The sequence below is a fragment of the Carya illinoinensis genome, chromosome 14 (genome assembly GCF_018687715.1).
Source record: "Carya illinoinensis cultivar Pawnee chromosome 14, C.illinoinensisPawnee_v1, whole genome shotgun sequence".
Taxonomy (NCBI): domain Eukaryota; kingdom Viridiplantae; phylum Streptophyta; class Magnoliopsida; order Fagales; family Juglandaceae; genus Carya; species Carya illinoinensis.
This window is the reverse complement of record NC_056765.1, coordinates 6,432,640-6,452,095: the sequence shown is the minus strand read 5'-3', so window position 1 is coordinate 6,452,095 and position 19,456 is coordinate 6,432,640. Positions and strand designations below refer to the sequence as shown.

At 35.8% G+C, this 19,456-nt stretch overlaps 2 protein-coding genes across 7 annotated transcripts; both read left to right on the top strand.

Annotated features, from left to right (window-relative positions):
- Window positions 1–142: 142 nt before the first annotated feature.
- LOC122294252 (uncharacterized hydrolase YNR064C) lies at window positions 143–7,604 on the top strand. 6 transcript variants are annotated; one of them, XR_006237571.1, is made up of 15 exons: window positions 147–429; window positions 800–854; window positions 968–1,023; window positions 1,463–1,563; window positions 1,730–1,799; window positions 2,210–2,279; window positions 2,977–3,033; window positions 3,119–3,186; window positions 3,291–3,371; window positions 3,952–4,029; window positions 4,142–4,297; window positions 4,688–4,840; window positions 5,862–6,050; window positions 6,126–6,209; window positions 6,437–7,111. XR_006237571.1 is itself a non-coding variant. In XM_043102840.1 (14 exons), exons 1-13 carry the CDS (start codon window positions 277–279, stop codon window positions 6,045–6,047), a joined length of 1,284 nt encoding a protein of 427 aa, XP_042958774.1. In that variant the 5' UTR covers window positions 147–276; the 3' UTR covers window positions 6,048–6,050; window positions 6,126–7,111. The 6 variants fall into 6 exon arrangements, 4 of the variants coding, with proteins under 4 accessions (XP_042958775.1, XP_042958774.1, XP_042958777.1 ...); XM_043102840.1 differs by having other exon boundaries at window positions 6,126–7,111; XR_006237572.1 differs by lacking the exon at window positions 5,862–6,050 and having other exon boundaries at window positions 151–429; window positions 6,095–6,209.
- Window positions 7,605–16,561: 8,957 nt separating this feature from the next.
- LOC122294649 (transcription factor IBH1-like) lies at window positions 16,562–17,673 on the top strand. The gene has a single exon (XM_043103551.1). It carries the CDS (start codon window positions 16,868–16,870, stop codon window positions 17,354–17,356), a length of 489 nt encoding a protein of 162 aa, XP_042959485.1. The 5' UTR covers window positions 16,562–16,867; the 3' UTR covers window positions 17,357–17,673.
- Window positions 17,674–19,456: the final 1,783 nt, after the last annotated feature.

Below are 19,456 nucleotides of genomic sequence, written 5' to 3'. Positions count from 1 at the left end.
TCTAATCACTAACTTTTCGTTTGGAATTTGTTTTTTTTTTTTAATAATTTCATCACATTAAATATATATATTTATATAATATGTATTTGTTTTAATGTTTTACTTTCTTTAGTATTTTTTAGGACATTGAAACAAAAAAATCTAATCCATAATAGAGGCGAAGAGGATGGTTGGTTTTCATGACGTACGAGAACCAAAGAATCCATATCTGCTAAATAAAAGAAAACGGATAATATATGCAAAGATCCCAAAACCATAACGTACTGTGTGTGTTGTATGTTGTCTCAATCTCCCGCTAGCACGAGCATGGCAGTTCAAGCTAAAACTCTCTCTCTTCTCGGCGTACCGTTCAGATCAACAGCTTCACAACCTGGAAGAAGGAAGTCTCTTAAACTCAGCTGCAAATCCAACGGCGATGACAGCGAGCAAGTATGCTTCTCATTTCGTTGCTTTTTTAGCTTAATTATAGTCTGTATTCATGTTAACACTAAGGACATGCACGCATTAATTGAGCTAGAACTAGCATCGCCTTCCCTTGGCTACTTACTAGCAGAGCAAGATGAGCAACATTTGTGTTCCCTATGTCTTGTCTCATCTGAGTGAAATTAAGCGACCCTCAACGCCTATTCATCTTGTGGATTCAGCTAACGACATATCATCTCCCATTCATTGACTGATTCGAGCATTTCTGTATAATGAACGGCTTTTCGACTCCTTGTCTCTCCACACTTTGAAGTCATCGCTGCCGAACCATAAACCATCTATTATTAATCTCAAAGTATCATTTATTTTGTGACAGGATTATCTCATAGATGCTCCAGTTTCAGTTGGCGATGGCTTTTCCTTCAGCGGAGGTGCTGCTCATCTGTTTTACTACTGCTACCACTATTAGTACTATTTTGTTATTTAATTGTGATGTTTGTGTGTATGTGTCTCGATTGAAAATTGTGGATGTGTTTTTTAACAGGAAAATATTCGGATGGCCCGAGCCGATCAGATGAATGGTTTAAGGAAGGGAAGATAGTGGGTGTTCTATTTCCTTAATTTTGGCTAATTTACTTATGCTGCCTGCATTTTTTAGGTTTTGGACATCCAAATTTCCGTACCTTGCCTTATGGGTTTTATAATAACTACATGCATAGGGCAGTACCTGCTTTCACCGCCTTCAGCGGTGGCTTACCTTCAAAATGTCTTAAAAGATGGTACCCTCTTAGTAGGGCTTGGGTTGTGACCAAGAAATTGGTCTCAAAACACCCCCCCCCCCCCCCCCCTCTCTCACCACTTTTGCATTGTGGTTGTTGTATTGGGGTATTTGTTGGGGAACCCCACCCCCTAACATGTATCATCTTTTACTTTAATAAAGTTTGCTTGCTTAGGAAAAAAAAAAAAAAAACCCTACCTGTATAGGAGAGATATTAACCTCTTCAAAGAAGTTTATTGTTTGTCGTATCACTTTTCCCAGGTGAGAGCTCATCGTGTTCTTGGTTCTGGTGAGAAGGCCAAAGATCCCATTTTTGGACTTAAGATGGGTTCTGGTTCTCAGGCCCCGGCCGATACATTTAGGTCAATTCTGAAGTATCTTAATGAAAATATTGCCTTTTTTGGAGTCAAATTCGGCATGCACATTATGATTCATGTTTAGGCCCCAGTGGTCTATAAAAATTAAGATTTGATTATTTGCAGGGTTTCCCATTGAAACATGCTCTATATATGTGATTTTGTGCAATAGATGGTTTTGCGTTGAAAGTGGAAGTGCTGATAATCCTTCAGTCATATTAATTCACGGTTTACCTTCACAGGCGAGTCTTTCTTTTTCTTTCCATATTTTATAATTAACTCTATTTCTTGTTCATTTATTCAGTTCCATTTGAAGCTAAGATGCCCATTTTTCACAGCCAGGTCTAGGGATGTAGATATGTGTCCATATCCTTTCATTTCTCTAGCTTGCATTCTTTATGATTGTTGGTATATTTGGTTTCATCTAATTGCATACCCTTTTCATTTTGAGATTGCGTCTGATGCATAAATATAATAATCACTGCAGTAAGCATTGCATTCTTTATGATTGTTGGTATATTTGGTTTCATCTAAGTGCCATGTCCCTTTAATTTAGAGCTTGCGTCTGATGCATAAATATAATAGTTATTGCAGTAAGCGTCATGATAATATAAAATACCAATCTTATTGGCTGGATCTTTTCTATTTTCAGGCGTACTCTTATCGTAAAGTTCTTCCTATACTCTCTAAGGACTATCGTGCCATTGCTTTTGACTGGCTAGGTGAGACTATAAATTTAGTTTATTGAGAATCATAGTAGAATCCATTCATTGCACATTGCTTTCCAGTTCTGTTCTTTTTTCCATCTATTGATTGCAATTATGAGAAAAGTATGGTAAAAGCCTTGTGCCAGTACTGATACTGAAAAGAGGCAGTAGAAAGTACCACCCTTTTCAATTCAATCTCAATAAGAAGTGTGATAGTCATATAACTTTCTTTTTTTGTATTGTTTTTGTGGATCCCGACTGAATAGTAACTTAAAAGAATATTACTTATTAAAACCTGTTAATAAACATTGCTTTTAGTTGAAGATCATCGGCTGTTGATCCTAAAGATTGGCTTGGGACAGAAGAATATTTTAGTTAGCACTTGTATCTGCTGCATAATGTTAGTAATTTAAAATGTCTCTGATTTTTGCCCCCAAAAGAAAAGCGTTTGAGAGAATCTTAATTTGATTTTGTACATCGTAAGTCCATCCAGCCCATGATGCTTTCAAAAGTTACTTAGTTCTCAAGTACATCAGAATTCTGCACAGTTTCTCTCAATGATACTGAGTTCGAAAAAAAGAAATCATCAATGCTTTCATTTCTTCTTGAAAATAAGTATTGATATGGTTGTCAAATTGCATCTTATCATGAAATATTATTTCATTATATGGTAATTAAAAAATTTTCGTGCCGTTTTTTGTCTCTCCAATAGGTTTTGGATTTTCAGATAAGCCTCAACCTGGATATGGGTTTGACTATACTTTGGATGGTAATTGCTTTTTCAGCCTAAAAATGGCATATCATATATGCTTCTTGATTTCCCTCTCTGTAGTTAATTTTTGTTATGACTGCAGAATATGCATCATCCTTGGAGTCTCTTATAAGTGAACTTGCCACTGGCAAGGTCTCAATTGTTGTCCAGGTATCTCTTCCTTTCCTGATTATTAAAGCATGGACGTACTTAATATTCCCTTGTTTTGTGACATGTGACTGAAGATCGCCTTTAATCTTTGGTGTATTTCCCAGGGCTACTTCTCCCCAGTTGTGGTTAAGTATGCTCTCAATCATCAGGAGAAGCTCAACGACTTAATTCTGCTTAATTCTCCTGTATGGCTTTCTTGAATCTAACAAATTAGCTTCGAATTTGTTTTGAACCATGCTCATAATATCACTCTGATCATATCCATGGTGGTAATCAAACACGTATATATGGGGTAAATTTAAAGAAATCTCCTTAATTGTTTTTGTGATATAGCTCTGGGTTACCTGTAATTCCAGAAATGTCTCTGATCTTCTTCTATGTTTCTGAAATGACATTAATTTTCCTTTTAATTTACCAAATAGGGAAGATTTTGTTTTTCTCAAATATGCAGCTGATGCAATTTCTCACATTTAGGATTGAAATATTCCCTATATGGTTTAGCTGGCCTTTCGCTATATAGCAATTCAAACAAAGGAATAAGTGAGAGCAAAAACTGCCATCGTTGGCATTAATTATAATTTCAAAAACAAATCTCAATGACATTTGGCCTTATTTTTGGCCCATGGAAGATTCTGTGGACTGTACCATTTCAATATATCTCAAACATTGCGTCTGATTATGCATAACGACAACGATGAGCATATTGTTTTGTTGTTTATATAGGATGACAACAACTAATGAACATGTTCTTTCCTCTGAATAAAGCTAACAGCCAAACATGCCAACCTTCCATCAACCTTGTCCATATTCAGCAACTTCTTGCTTGGTGAAATATTTTCTCAGGTATGAAGGTCCTAAGAATAGGGAAACTGAAAGGGGGATGGAGGGGTGGGGTGGTGGTTTTAGTTTGTAAGTGCACTGGCGCATGATACATCTTGTTCCCATGTGCAATTAGGATCCTCTAAGGGCCAGTGATAAAGCCTTGACAAGTTGTGGTCCTTACAAAATGAAAGAGGATGATGCAATGGTTTATAGAAGACCATATCTCACATCTGGTTCATCTGGTTTTGCACTAAACGCAATTAGCAGGGCCATGAAGAAAGAGCTCAAGGTGAAAATCTTCTTTTTCCCCTTTTCTTTTATGTCTTTTAAATTAAATTCTGTTTGTTTATGGGCCTTAGAGGTATAATATGTGGTTTAACAGATTAAGATTGTGAAGAAAAGGAGGTAAAAGGAAAAAGGAAAGGAATGATAACTAAAACACACTAAAACACATGGATAAGTGTCAGTTTCCCATAAATCCTAAATTTTCTTCTGACATGAGGACTATTGACTATATTCACTTGGCACATAATTTGGATAGCAATGTCGAACTGTTTCCCTTAGATTTTGTGCAAGATTTTCTTCATGTTGTATGAATTTATAAGATTCTCAATAGCAAACTCTCTTGCAGTTAATTATTTATCCATCTCTGTGTTCATTCTGATTGCTGTACATGCAGACCTATGTGGAGGATATGCAGAGAATACTGACAGATAAAAATTGGAAAGTTCCAACAACGGTTTTGTGGGGCCAAAGAGACCGCTGGTTGAGCTATGATGGAGTTGAAGATTTCTGCAAGGATGCAAACCATAAGCTTGTAGAAGTACCGACGGTACAAAATTTTCTCTCTTATTACCATTCCTAGTCCATAGAATAAAATCAGCACAGACCCAAACAAAACACACACTCCAATTCAGGTAACTAACAATTGAATGCTTGTGAACTTTTATGTGCACGTCCCAAATTCATATCCTAACTGCAGAATGAATATCATCATTTATTGAAGTACTTACTCTGCAATAACTTTATCGGTAAATAGCACTTCCTAGCTCCTATAATAAATTAAAGGTCTTTGCAGTATCCCCTTTAAACTAGCCCCCTAAAGTGTGAGACCACCTTTAAAATTGTTTGAATGTTGATCCTATTTAACCCTAATTTTATATAAGAAAAACATTTAATTTGTGACTCACACAAATGGATATGAGACTGAAAAAAAGTTTTTTTTTTTATCATTTTTACCACTTCTTGGATATTCACAGGTCTTCCTGGTGAGGATCTTGAAGCATTCTTCTCGGTTTTTTTTGTTCTTCTCTTAGTTTTATTTTTTACCTTTTATTTTGTTCTGTCTTTGCTTTTCCTTAAGTGATTATAAAGTATAATGGAAATTAAATAAATTGTATGGGTAAAGTGACATTAAAAAGAATCCAATTTTTTTTTTTTTTCCTTCTTCTTCTTCTCTAAGCAATAGTTTTCAGAAGTTATAACTTGAGTTTAAGATTTAGGAAATATTATAACCAAACTCACGACTTAGAGTGGAATTAAAATGCTGGTTATCTAATGTTTTTACTCAATAATTGCAATTTAATTTTTTGCTTTATTTGCCAAATTGCAAAGTAGAAAATTTGTAATTGCCTCGCCATCTATACTCTGAAAAGACTATTATGCAGCACTGTTTGATATTATATCTGATAAGCATTATAGTGGACACCGTAACAGTTGTATAGAACTGGTTCTTATGGGGCAGAGTTTGTAGTGCTAACACTGCAACTGGCTGGATGCTTTACACTTATCCTAATAGATTATGGGTTCAAACTCTTGCGAAAAAATACCTCTAAAAGGAAAACTTGTTGCAGTTTAAGAAATGCCAGTGCCAATCATGGGTAAGAAGTGGCTTACTTGAGACTCAAGACTTACTGAAAAAGGGATATGTTTTGTTTGTGAGGAATGGTAAGAGCATTGCCATTAGGCCTTGGGATGACCCTTGGCGTTTGCCTGGTTTTAAGCCAAACCCAAAGGATGATCCAGTTGATACATATTGAAATGTAAGCTTGCTGACCTAATTGGCCCCACTACTTTCTCTTGGAAGGTTGATTTAATTTCAAATGGTTTTGATGAAGAATCTGGTGGTACAACTTGAACATGTACGGATCTTCCGGCTCAGGAAACTGATGACTTCCTTATTTGGGCAACAAATAGTAAAGGTACTTTGTGGTGGAATGATGGAATCATTTTTATCTTACTGATTACATGGCAAGCTTTAAAAGCAGCAGAATCTCATGACTTCATTGGAGTGGAAGCACTAATGTTGACCAGGTTACAGGATAGGTTGAATTGTTACTCAACAATTCAGGAACATGTCGATTGTTACATGGATAAAAAAAATATGCTATTTCTGAAGGATATTCATGTTTTGAATATTATTTTGTAGGTGATCTTATCATTTGTGCTACAATTATTATGGATGATCTGGTGTGGTACCACAGTGCATTAGGGATGCTCCACCAACCAATGCAGTTACTATGGCGCCATTAGCCAAAAATTTGTGTAATAAACATTTGCTTGTTTGGGCTGATAAGGGAAATGGTTGAAGCCATGAGGCGAATCCACCTACTGCTTATGGAAAATAAATCTTGAGGTGGCTGTACGCTAAAATATCTGTTATGGTTGATGTGTGCGTACTGTAGGGACAACAGAATGCAGCACTGTTAGCCCACAGAATTGCTGCTGCATGCCCTTGGGGTTAAGGATGTTATGCTTGAAGAGGTTGCCTAAAGTGGTTTGCAATGCTATATATTGGTGATAAGGAATCTGTCCCGGACTGCATATTGCAGACTCGGAGAGACACAAGGGATTGTTTTTCCAGGTTCATAATTCAGGTGAATCAGGTTGGTTAGTCAAGTGGCCCGATATATGGGAAGGCAAATCAAACAGCTGATCTCTTAGTGGCTAAATGGGCAGCTGAAAATCGTAGTTTTGGTTGCACTCCGGAGTGTGATATCCCAAAACATGTTGTAAACTAGGATGAGGTCTTTGATCCCACGTACCTCAAGTTTTAATGAAGTCTTGAATGCAATAATTGGGTTAAAAAAATGGATTATTTCCATCTTTTTTGTCATTAATTATTGTTTGATGATAGGTCGGTTCCACTAAATAGGTACTGATTTTTATTGCCATGTATTTTCAGTTAGATCTCTTTTGGTTACACAAACCATCTTATCTCATTTCATCTCATTTAATCTTTACAATTTTTCCAAACTCCCACATAAAATACAATAAATAATTCAATTTTTTCAAATTTCAAAATAAAAATAATATTAAAAAAATTATATTATAACAATATTTTCTTCAACTTTCAACTTTTGTTTCATCTCATCTATTGGAAAAATTGCACTTAAATTGTTGTGCTTTGCAGGCAGGACATCATGTACAAGAAGATTGTGGGGAAGAACTTGCGCAAATCATTTCCAGCGTTATCAGCAAAAGGAGCCAAATTTGATGTTGGAAAACCATTCCTTCTTGAATAACTAATGATACAAAAACATTCTTCTTTAACACGAAGTATTCAGTATATATATATATATATATATATACAGTTAGTCTTTGAGTAATGCTAAATAGATTTTAGGGTGTGCAAATCTTCACACACTCCCTTGAAGTATAGTGGGGGACCACCATATAAAAGTGTTGTAAAACGTGTGACAATTGTTGATGAATTATACGGAATGATCAAAAGAGAAAAATAGAAATTGACATAGAGATTTAACGTGGTTGGACGATGTGCCTACATCCACAGGGAGCGAGCGGCGTGAAATTCACTATCAATCAATTAGGATTACATAGTATGTATTTATACTAACCCTAGACATACAAACATATTTAAAAAATTTACAAAAATACCCCCCGTACCATATCGCACCTGCAACCTAATTAGCATCCCAAACAATGTATCAATCTCGAAAGGCAATGCTTGAACTTATCTATTGTAACAAGCTTTATCAACATGTTTGCTGAATACTCAAACTTTCTCAAACAAAAGTTCACCAAAAGAAACCAATTCCCTAATCCTGTAAAACCTCACGTCTTTGTGCTTGGTTTTTGCATGATATACCTGGTTCTTTGCCAAATAAATGACACTCTGACTATCACAATGCAACCGAAATCCACCTTGCTGAATACCCAGCTCTTTAACCAACCCTGTAAGCCATAAAGCTTCTTTAGCCACTGCCATATACTCTGACTCAGTAGTAGATAATGCAACTAGAGACTAAACCATAGACCTCCAACAAATAGGCCCACCCACAAGAGTGAATACATAACATGTGGTAGACCTCCTATCATCCAAGTCTCCTGCATATTCTACATCCACATATCCCACAACTAAAGGATCACACTGTTATTTGCCAAACATGATACCATAGTCTGTAGTCCCCTCAACTATCTGAAAATCCACTTGACTGCATCCTAATGTTGTCGTCCAGGATTTGATAGAAACTTGTTCACATCATTGACAGCTTGTGCCAAATCTGGTCCTGTACAAACTATAGCATACATCAAGCACCCCACTGCACTGGCATATGGAACCTTTGATATGTCTTGAACTTCATCATCTATCTTCAAGCACTAAGCGGTAGACAATCTAAAATGATACACCAAAGGTTTACTTATTGGTTTTGCATTACCCATGTTGAACCTGTCCAACACCTTCTCAACATAGCTATGCTAAGATAGCCATAATCTCCTAGAAGCTCTGTCCCTACAAATCTCCATCCCAAGAATCTTTTAGGCCGCACCCAAATCCTTTATGTCAAATTTTTTACTCAACAAAGTCTTCAACTTGTTGACCTCACTCATACTCTTTGCAACAATTAGCATATCATCCACATAAAGTAACAGAAAAATAGATGAATCATCATAAAAGCTTTTCACATAAACACAACAATCATACTCACATCGCCTGAAGCCAATCCAGATTATGTAGGAGTCAAATCGCTTGTACCACTATCTCGAAGACTATTTCAACCCATAAAGTGATTTCCTCAATTTATAGACCAAGTTTTCCTGTCCAGGCTTACTGAACCCTTATGGTTGTACCATGTAAATATGCTCATCTAAATCACAATGAAGAAAAGCTGTCTTTATATCCATTTGCTCCAACTGCATATCAAAATGTGCTACCAAACCCAGCACTGCCCTAATGGAAGTGTGTCTGACCACAGAAGAGAAGATCTCATCATAATCAACCCCTTTCCTCTATGAGTAACCCTTTGCCACTAGACGAGTCTTGAACTTTTCTCCATCCTTTTTTGATACTGCTTCTTTCTTCTTATACACCCATTTGCACCCTATCGCTCTTTTCCCCTATGAAAGCTCCACCAATTCCCATGTTTAATTCTTATGCAGAGACTCCATCTCCTCCACCATAGGACACATCCATCTACTTTTCTTTTGGCTATGTACCACCTTCTGAAAAGTAGTAGGATTCTCGCTATTAGTAATAAGTGCGTAAGAAACCAAATCTTCAAAACCATACCTAGAAGGTGGCCTGATAGTGCGTCTGAGCCTGTTTGTGGCTATACTGTGATGCTGCTGATCTCCTAAGTTAGAACTCTCTGTATTCTAAACATTGTTTTCTTTGCCATGGTTTTCTAGCTCCACCTGCACCACATGTTTATTGGTGCTGCAATTTTCTGGCACCTGTTTCTCTTCTTCCTGAGTACGCTGTAACATGACTTTTTGATCAAAAACCACATCTCTACTGTTCACCATTTTGTTTGTCTTTGGATTACAGAGCTTGAAGCCTTTCACTACTTTCTGATACCCTAAAAAGATACACTGTCTAGACTTGGAACTTTCTTCACTAGAAACATGCACGTAGGTTGGACATCCAAACACTCTCAGACCAGAGTAGTCTACCACACTGCCTATTCACAACTCCTCTATTACTTTTCCATCTAGTGCTACCCTCAGTGATATGTAAATCAAGAAATATGTCATATTCATTGCTTTTACCCAGAAGTTCTTTGCAAGCCCTGCATTCAACCTGAGACACCGAGCTCTCTCAGCTATTGTTCTGTTCATCTTTTTCACCATATCGTTCTGCTGTGGTGTCTTGTGTACTGTGAAGTGTCTCTTAATCCCATTCTGCTTACACAACTCCCTGAACTTTGAATTTGTGTACTCAATACCATTGTCAGACTTGAAGCATTTGATCTTTCTCCATGTTTGGTTTTCTACTTTAGTTTTCCTCAACTTGAACTTGGCAAATGCTTTTGACTTGTGTTGCATGAAATACACCCAAACTTTTCATGAATAGTCATCAATAAAACTCACGAAATACATATGTCCTCCTCGTGATGCTACCCTTACTGGCCCCCAAATATCTGTATGAACATAGTCAAGAATCCCCTCTATCTTGTGTATGCCTGTCTTGAACTGCACTCTATTCTATTTCCCAAGAACACAATACTTGCAGAAATCAACCTTGCATGTTTTGACACCCTTCAATAGATTTCTATTATGAAGCTCCATCATCCCACGCTCACCCATATGGCCTAACTGCATATGCCACAATACTGTACAATCTGACTCAGACTCTGCAGCTGTAGTTCAACCTACAATTGTTGTACCTTGCAGTGTATAAATATTTCCAAATAGTTTCTGCCTTTTCATCACTATTAAGACACCTTACTCACCTTCATTACTTCACTTGCTGATTTGTAACTATACCCATTACAATCTAAAGTGCCCAATGAAATCAGATTCTTCCTTAGATCCGGTATGTGTCTAATATCACACAACGTTCTAACAACACTATCAAATATTTTAATTCTGATATTCCCTATTCCAATAACTTTGCATGAAGCATCGTTGCCCATCAGAACAGAACTAGAATTTACCAACCTGTAGGTGTCAAATCAATCTTTATTGGGTATCGTGATAAGAATATGCTGAATCCAGAATCCAAGAATCTGCAAGATGATCTGAATTGGATGAAACAGAATGTATATCCCGATCACCGCTCTCTGATTCTTCTTCTTCCACTACATTCACAGACTTTGATGGACCATTTTTATTCTCTATATTCCCTTTCTTTTTCTCTAAACAGTCCCATTTTATGTGCCCTTTTGTCCCGCACTTAAAAAACGTTATTTCATTCCTCTTCCTAGATTTAGATTGATCTTTATTTTTACTCGATCCGCTTCAGGACTTGTTTCTCCCACGTTCTTGGTTACCATTCACCACAAGTCATTCACCTTGTGAATTCTAATTACTGGCTTTCTTCCTCTAATGAAAACCTAATAGTTCACTTGTGATCTCATCTAATTCGAGAGTTTCTTTTCCCCACATCAAAGTCATAACCAAATTTTCGTACGTAGGAGAATTCGATAGGGAATTTAGTAACGTCAACACCCTGTCTTCGCCTTCAAACTTCACATTAACCCGCCTCAAATCACTGATGATCTGGTTGAACACGTTGATATGCTGGCTCAAATATGAGCCTTCTGACATCTTAAGACCATACAATTTTTGCTTAAGATAGAGCTTGTTCATCAATGACTTGGACATATACCGGCTTTCTAGTTTCAACCAAACTTCCGCTGGTGATTCCTCATCCATGATGTGATACATCATGTCATCAGCCAAACAAAGCCTGATAGTCGCCATAGCCTTCACTTCCAATTCCTTCCAATCCACGTCGTCCATGCCTTCCAGTTACTTTCCATATAATGCCTTCACCATGCCCTATTGCACTAACAGATCCTTCACCCTCCTTTGCCATAATCCGAAATTTCCAAATCAGTCGAACTTAACCATGTCAAACTTCGCATAAGAGATCCCAGACATCGTAACCTGGATCTAATACCAGTTGTTGTGAAACGTGTGGCAATTGCTAATGAATTGTATGGAATGATCAAAAGAGAAAAATAGAAATCGATGTAGAGATTTAACGTGGTTCGGCAATGTGCCTACATCCACAGGGAGCGAGCGGTACGAAATTCACTGTCAGTTAATTAAGGTTACATAATGTGTATTTATACTAACCCATGTCGCTACACTCCACTCGCTCTAGCACTTGCCTACTTTTAGTGTATGAGCCATATACTTCAACAAAAAGTGAGTTTTTTCATGTGGGTCTTAGATTTACTCACTATTTTTAAAATAAGTGCACAAAACTTTATGATTGTACAAATCATTTAATGAAAAAAGTATATAAGTGGCTTGATGTTAAAAAAAAGAAGAAAAGAAAAGGGAAGCACACTTCACCTAATTTATATTTCTTCATTTTCACTCGATTCATACATATATATTTTTTCAACCCAATTAGATAATTTTTATCTGACTTAAGATAAAACAATCAATATAGCTGAAGATTTACTTCTTCAATAACCAAAACATGATGAACACAAATAAAAAACTGAGCTCCCCACAGGTGCATGCTCAGAGACCCTTCATCAGTAGGCCGAGAAAAACTCAGAGACTTCAAAATATATGGAACAATAGATGTCATTAGTAAGAATATATATTAATAGTAGCGTCTGTGTGAGAGTATGATCTGTTGCATGTTGAGTGAAAAGGCAAATAATCAGTGGTCCTAACCCTTGGGAGCTCTCTCTGCTTACGATCTGAGACATTAATCATAATTACGAATATGTTGAAGTGTCTAAATCTAAAGCTGGATTATGTCAACCTATAGCTAAGATCACTGGCCCACCCACGTTCTTCATTCTACTACTAATGACAGCCACATTCATAAAGCAAAAACGTACACACTCCAGTTCATGAGCCTGCCCCTTTGACATTTTGTTCTTTTTCTCCATAACAAATCCTTCTAGAAATGCCGACCTATATGTATATATATGTAAATAGAATACTACGTACTAATTAATGTGTGGTTGAGATAACAGACTAGGGTCGTAGTTGACATGGCTGAGGCAAAAATATGGAATCTGCGCGCATGCATGATCTTTTGTGTTTTCAAGATATATAATTTTATTGCAGAAAAATCAATTTAATTTTAAACCAGTACTTTATTTATTTTTTACATCATAGTACTATTTATATGGTAAATGATACTTACAATTTTAGGATGTGCAAGTTTTACGCACTTATTTTTTTAAAAATGCATGAGTAAATCTAGGACTCACTGAAAAAATTATTTTTTTAATGATAAACCCCACATTTTTTTCAAAAAAAGTATGTGGGTCTTGTATATTCTAGATATGTATGTATCTAACATTACTCATGCGTATGTATTTTCTTCCAAGATAGACGTGCATTAACTTGATCTACTAGCTGTGTTTTGATGTTGAGATGATCTGAGTTGATATATAAATAATAATATTTTGTGGATACTATTGGGATGCATTTAAATGAATATAAGTTTAGATATGTGTTTAAAATGTATGAAGTAGGTTAGAAGAGTTTAACATTTTTAGAAAAAGTTAACAAAAAGTAAGTAGTCCAATCAATAATTGGTTTGAAATGAGTTGATAGCATATTCCCATGCGTAAGCAGCCAATCAATCAAAGGAATGCAATATATATTGAAATTAACCAAAATGTCCGTTCTAAGTAGTACTTATCCAAGAAAACTAATTGATGTCCCTTCATTTTCGATCTTTTCTTTAGCATTACCAAAAGGCTTACCGGCTAGCTAGCCTTCCACTCATGCACCCTTGATCACCAATTATATCCCTCGACTCTCGACAGCTCCAAGAATATAATGTGACAGTACTCACATTGCACTCATGTAATTAACTTGTCTGGTCCTTTTCTTTCGCCTCTTTCGTTCTTTTTTCACTTGTACGTTTATCACGTGCAACCTCTAGTGTGAAAACATAACTAAACTGGCCCTTGATACAGAATAGTAGTGCATGATGCAGCAGCTTTCTCTAGCATCAACAAGCGGCCAGTTGTTCAAACATTTTTGAAGTACTTAGAAATTAAGTAAAAATGTATGAATTTCGAAAGCCTCTCCAGCTTGTCAAGAAAAACGATCGAGGAGCTAGAGAGAAGAGAAGACGCTTGCAGAATGATTCAACAATTTATCTCCTGGTTTAACTCAGATAGCAGACACACACACACACACACACATATAACATCCCCATGCAGGACTGTCAAGACAAAAAGAAGGTATTTTGGTGCATGCAGGTGGCTGTTCTGATCGAGACGAAGAAGCCTAGCTCCGACAATCAAATCAATATATAAAAATATACGATTGAAGGGAAGGAATAACTACTAATTTCTTTAATGTCTTATATATTGTAGAGGCTTTGAGACGATCGATTATAAAAGTTTATTGAAATTTGAATATTTATCATGCATTGCTCCTATCTAGCTAGGCTCGCTTTGAGTGTTCAAACTCTATGCTTTAGATGCTGATTATTGGAGGAAGAGGATTAACAAATGTTGTAATCATTTGGAGTCTGAGACAAATGATCGATCGAATTAAAATCAGGATGCATCAACTGGTATCAGGTTTAATTCCTCTTGTTAACTTTCCTCTTCATAATCTTTTGGCTGTTGAAGGAAAGATATTATTCATATATATATATATATAGAGAGAAATAAGAAAAATACAAGTTGATGATCACTTTTGATTTCTGTAGGTCAATTCCATCAAAATTTCTAGGAATGGCATAATCTTTTCAGCCTATGCTAAAATTCATATATATATATATATATGTATAAATGCATGCTCCAACATGTTATATATGGCCGCTTTCTTTCACGTACATATAAGATATTGGCGTATCTTTGCAACACAAATCCATGTATCTGCTAGCTGCAGCTTGATATATATAACATGCCTAAAAGATGCAATTAAATCCGCAAAGCAACACATCAAAACTAGAGTAATAATAGATATAATTATAGGGTGTGCAAGTGGTCTGGCATACTCCATTAAAAAATATATAGATTTTTTATGAGTCATAAAATTGTCCACTTTTTTCAAAGAGAGTCATGTGCGAGGCCGCTTACATACCCAAGTCCCTAAAATTATCTGTAGCTGCTGCCCACTTCTGGAAGACATATGTTATACACTAGCTAGTACTAGAGTACAATAGACACTAATTAATTTCTTGTAAAAGTTATGCATTAGATGTTTTGGTGCTGCTTCATTATAAATATCTCGTTGTACCTCATAAGTATTTTCGTGCACATATATTCATTTTTTGTTTGTATATTCATCGATCTTAAAGTCTATATGTTCCCTTGAAATATTTTGGAAAAAAAAAAAAAAACTTACTTTTGAGACACAATTTCTATTAAAAAGTCCAGATTTCTAAACGGGAGTTTTAACACTAAGAAAAAAGCTGACACCTAGACATCATTATGAGGATCTCTATATATTACTAAATCAACAAACATTCCCCCCAACACACATACACACACTGATCACACACATGATATATTCCCTCAAATACCAAAAACATGGATTAATTAATGGGTCTTTTAACAAAGTTATAAAAAGCAGGAAACATCTTTTATATATACATACATATATATATATATATATATATATATTTGTACTGCTTGCGTGATGGATCAGCACATGCATGATGATGATCGATCAGTGGTATATATTATATATCGTTTGAAATAGAATTAAGAAAGACAGCTATCTATGCGGTGGTTAGCATTAATAAGTTGCCAAAACCCTTTGCCATACAGAACGTTCGATCAATATTGTTAATTGCAAGCAGCTAGCAATTATACAGTACCCCAAAAGATCAAATTACACAGCTGTCGACCACTTGTACTTCAAGCTCCAAGACTTCCGCTAGCTAGCTCCAATTCGGCGGATCTGTCGCGATCGGTAGTACTACGTACGTACTCTGTGCGCGAGGGAGGCAACTAATTAAGACATGTTTAATGTTCAATATAGAGATCGGGATAAATATTTAGATTCATTAGCTAGGCGCATTGACTTTGCAACTTCGATCTGTAGCTTACTCCATTTTTCCGGCCATGCATATTCATTAGCATTGACTTTGCAAGTTGTACTAACTAATCAAGAAATATAAATTCGCGGTGATACTCTCATCCTATTACATGATATCATGATATTTTATTAGGATGAGTGTATCGCCTTTATACTCTCATCTCATTCGCATCACGCTACCGTCAAGCACCATCGCTCGTCATGATCGATCATACCATGGATCCATATATATATATATATATATCGCTATAGTTAATGTTAGCTCAATCATTTTGTCACATATATAACAAAAGAAGGTGAATCTGAAAATAATAGATCAAGCATATGATCTAATGAAATATAAACTCTATATATATATGTGGGGTTATTAGCTAAAGAAATTAAGAACCCTAGCTAGCTAGCTAACACAACAAAACGTCGAAGAGATAAATTAAATTAGGGCCCCACTGTCCAAGTTGTTAATGGAACCATGTGCGATCATATGGTGGTTTGCCCATTGCAACCCCACTAGGCACTAGACTCACTTTTCACCCTCCAAAACCCCAAAATGAAAACGAAAGCAGAAAAGAATAACCTCATTATTTACTATATATTCCTAAATATTTCAAAGCAGTGATTCCACCAAGTATTCTCCCATTTTCAATCTCCTCTCTCTCTCTCTCTCTCTCTGATATGTAGATTTTTTGTGTCAGAAGTCAGAACTCATTCTCCTTTGCGGTTAATTTTGTCTTTCTGACTACTTCTGGGCAAGCCACCCGGACCCTTTGTGTCAGAAGGAAAATCTACTTCCCCATTAACGCTGCTTTGTCCTTGGATCTATATATCCCTAAAAGGCAACACCCGGCCACAACCTTTGGTTTTAAGTGCAACCAAACCCAACATCCCAAAACCCTAATATTCTCTCTTTGCGACTATGAATCGGCCTAGGCGCTCGATCTCTTCGAACCCTGCTAGTACAGTAAAATCTAGGTTCACCAATGGCTTCCTTCAAGCCTTGTTGAGAATAAACAGGCAAAGAACCAGTACTGCATATACCCCTAGGGAGATCTTTCGGGGATACCTCAGAGTCAAGATTGCAGCTGATGTTTCCATGGCTTCTGCTATCGGCTCAAGGAGAGCCTGGAGTCGAGCTGTGCTTCGCAAGGTTCGTAGCCATAGACGAGACGGTGCTCAGGTTAGAAGAATGAGCTTTCTTGCCATGAGGAAAAGAAATTTATATGGGAAGATCAAGTGTGACGAGGACGTAGGTTTTTACCAAGCCAACGTGCTACGAAAACTGGTGCCTGGTGGTGAAGCCATGGATATGTGCTGCTTGTTAAGTGAGACTGCTCATTATATAAAGTGCCTCAATATCCAGCTAAAGGTGATGAGAAGAATTGCTGAAAATTTCTCTACTACTTGAGATCGATATATCATCATTTAGATTGACTTTTGAGTGGGAATATTAATTTCGACCAACAAAATGAAATTTTATCTGGAAAATAAATTTCCATCCTCATGATCTCGATCAGCTGGTGGCCGGAGGAAAGGAAAAAATAGTACGGTAAATTATGAATATTATTATTTGTATGTTTTGATCTTTGCTGTTGTTTGATTTTGAATGTTTTTAATTAATAGCTAGCTAGCTGTATTATTGTTCTTGCTGGATGCAGCCTCAGAAATTCATGATATGCAGTGAGCAATATTGGTTTATATATAAGCAGATCATGGGTTTTATCACTTGCCTTGATCTTGAGACATCGGAATTTCTAATGATTTTCAACTTCTGCTCACTGATTATTCTAATAGTTTTTGTCCACTGACTTGGATAAAGCTTCCTAAGTTCTTGATGATAATTTAAAAAAATAATAATAATTAATTAATGCAGTATTGGTTTTAAATTAAATGCCTCGCAAGAAATTTAGCTCAAATCTAGAGACCTGCTTCTCTCTCAGGCGACCGGCAATGTAAGAGCCCGCGGTTAATTCGGTTCGTGTTCTTAAAGGTTTCATTATTATTTTTATTTTGATACAGTAATACAATAAACTATTGTGTCGAACGAACATAAATACTACAAGTTTTGACTTGTCCCAAACTTTTTATTTTTTAATTTTTTTTAAGAAAGAAGACGGTACTTCAATTTTATTGATAACTTTCACTTGTGGCGAAAGAAAATCGTGGTTACAACCTGAGACATGGGGATTACAGATATTAAAAGACCAAAACCCAATTAAGCCTCAAAAAATTCTTAGAAACTCAATTACAATACACTTGCCACAAAGCATGCAGGAAAATAAGAGCAAAGCAATGACTTGCAAGAAAAAAACCTGCACAAACATTTTAACTTGTACGTCCTAATTAATTAATGGAATTATGCACTATTAACAATTGTCTTAGAACATTGGCATTGACTTCAATATCAAAAGCCTAGTGGCCAAATTAATGCAAAATATGATGAATTTTATTAAAAAAACAACTGCATTAGATTAGCCCAAGGGATGAGTGAGAAGTTTTGAGTAACAAAAAATCTTTGGATTCCTTCAAATTTGAAGGGTTACTATTTACCGACCAAATGTATTTTTTATTCCTATTTATTCCCCCAACGGTTGGAGGAAGCAAGCATTGTTGCTAGCCCAAGTACGAGCATGTGCTGAGCGGGCCCAAGCACGAGTATGAGTGGGAAGTTTTCCTTTCTCTCTCTCAACAATAAAAAATTAAAATTATTATTATTAAAAAATAATATTATATTATTATTTTGATGAATCTAATAGTTAATCCAATGTAGGGTTATGGATATGGAGGTTTTAGATTTATTAAAAATATGTATTTTTTATCAAATTTTGAAGACGGCTTTGATGAAGCCAATGTGAATGCTCTAAGTGCTTTTGTTCATCTTCATTTAGTTTGTTCTTAATTACAATTCATTTCTCTTGTATAAATTTATAAGGTCAATTACTTTTTATAATAATTAATAAAAAATAGTATTTCTATATATTTTTATTACTTTAGAGTTTTTTTGTATCATTTTTTGAAAATCTCTTCTTTGGGGTCTTCTAATATTATTATTTTCTAAATAATTATAATATCAATATAATAATTTCAATTCTTAGAGTATTTAAGGGATTTTATAATTTCTTAATAGAAGTCATAATTAATAATTTCCTTCTTAAGAGGGTTTGAGTGGTGGGGGGCGCCTTAGGCAATTACCTAACTTGCCTGATTAAGCATTGAGCTGCCCTTTTAGTACTGATGATCATCTAGCGCTTGATCTCTTGAATCCACAAAAGCATGAAATAAAGCATATTTCGCGTGTTATTACTTGTACGATAAGCAATGTTTAATAATAATTATTCTAAGATGATGCTTAATTTATATCTCTCATTAATTTGGGTTTTGTTCTAAAATAATTAAAAATAACATGTTTTCACACTATATTAATTAATGCATTCTAGGAAATTAAATAGTCTTTATTTTTACAAAAATAAAAAATAAAACTGATAGCTAGCTAGCTAGCTAGATGCAA

Excerpts from the sequence above, each read along its gene's own strand:
- LOC122294252 (XM_043102840.1), top strand. The coding sequence starts at position 277 with ATGTTGTCTCAATCTCCCGCTAGCACGAGCATGGCAGTTCAAGCTAAA. Across the intron at positions 430-799 it reads ACGGCGATGACAGCGAGCAA|GATTATCTCATAGATGCTCC; the intron begins GTATGCTTCTCA and ends ATTTTGTGACAG. Across the intron at positions 3,187-3,290 it reads AGGTCTCAATTGTTGTCCAG|GGCTACTTCTCCCCAGTTGT; the intron begins GTATCTCTTCCT and ends TGTATTTCCCAG.
- LOC122294649 (XM_043103551.1), top strand. The coding sequence starts at position 16,868 with ATGAATCGGCCTAGGCGCTCGATCTCTTCGAACCCTGCTAGTACAGTA.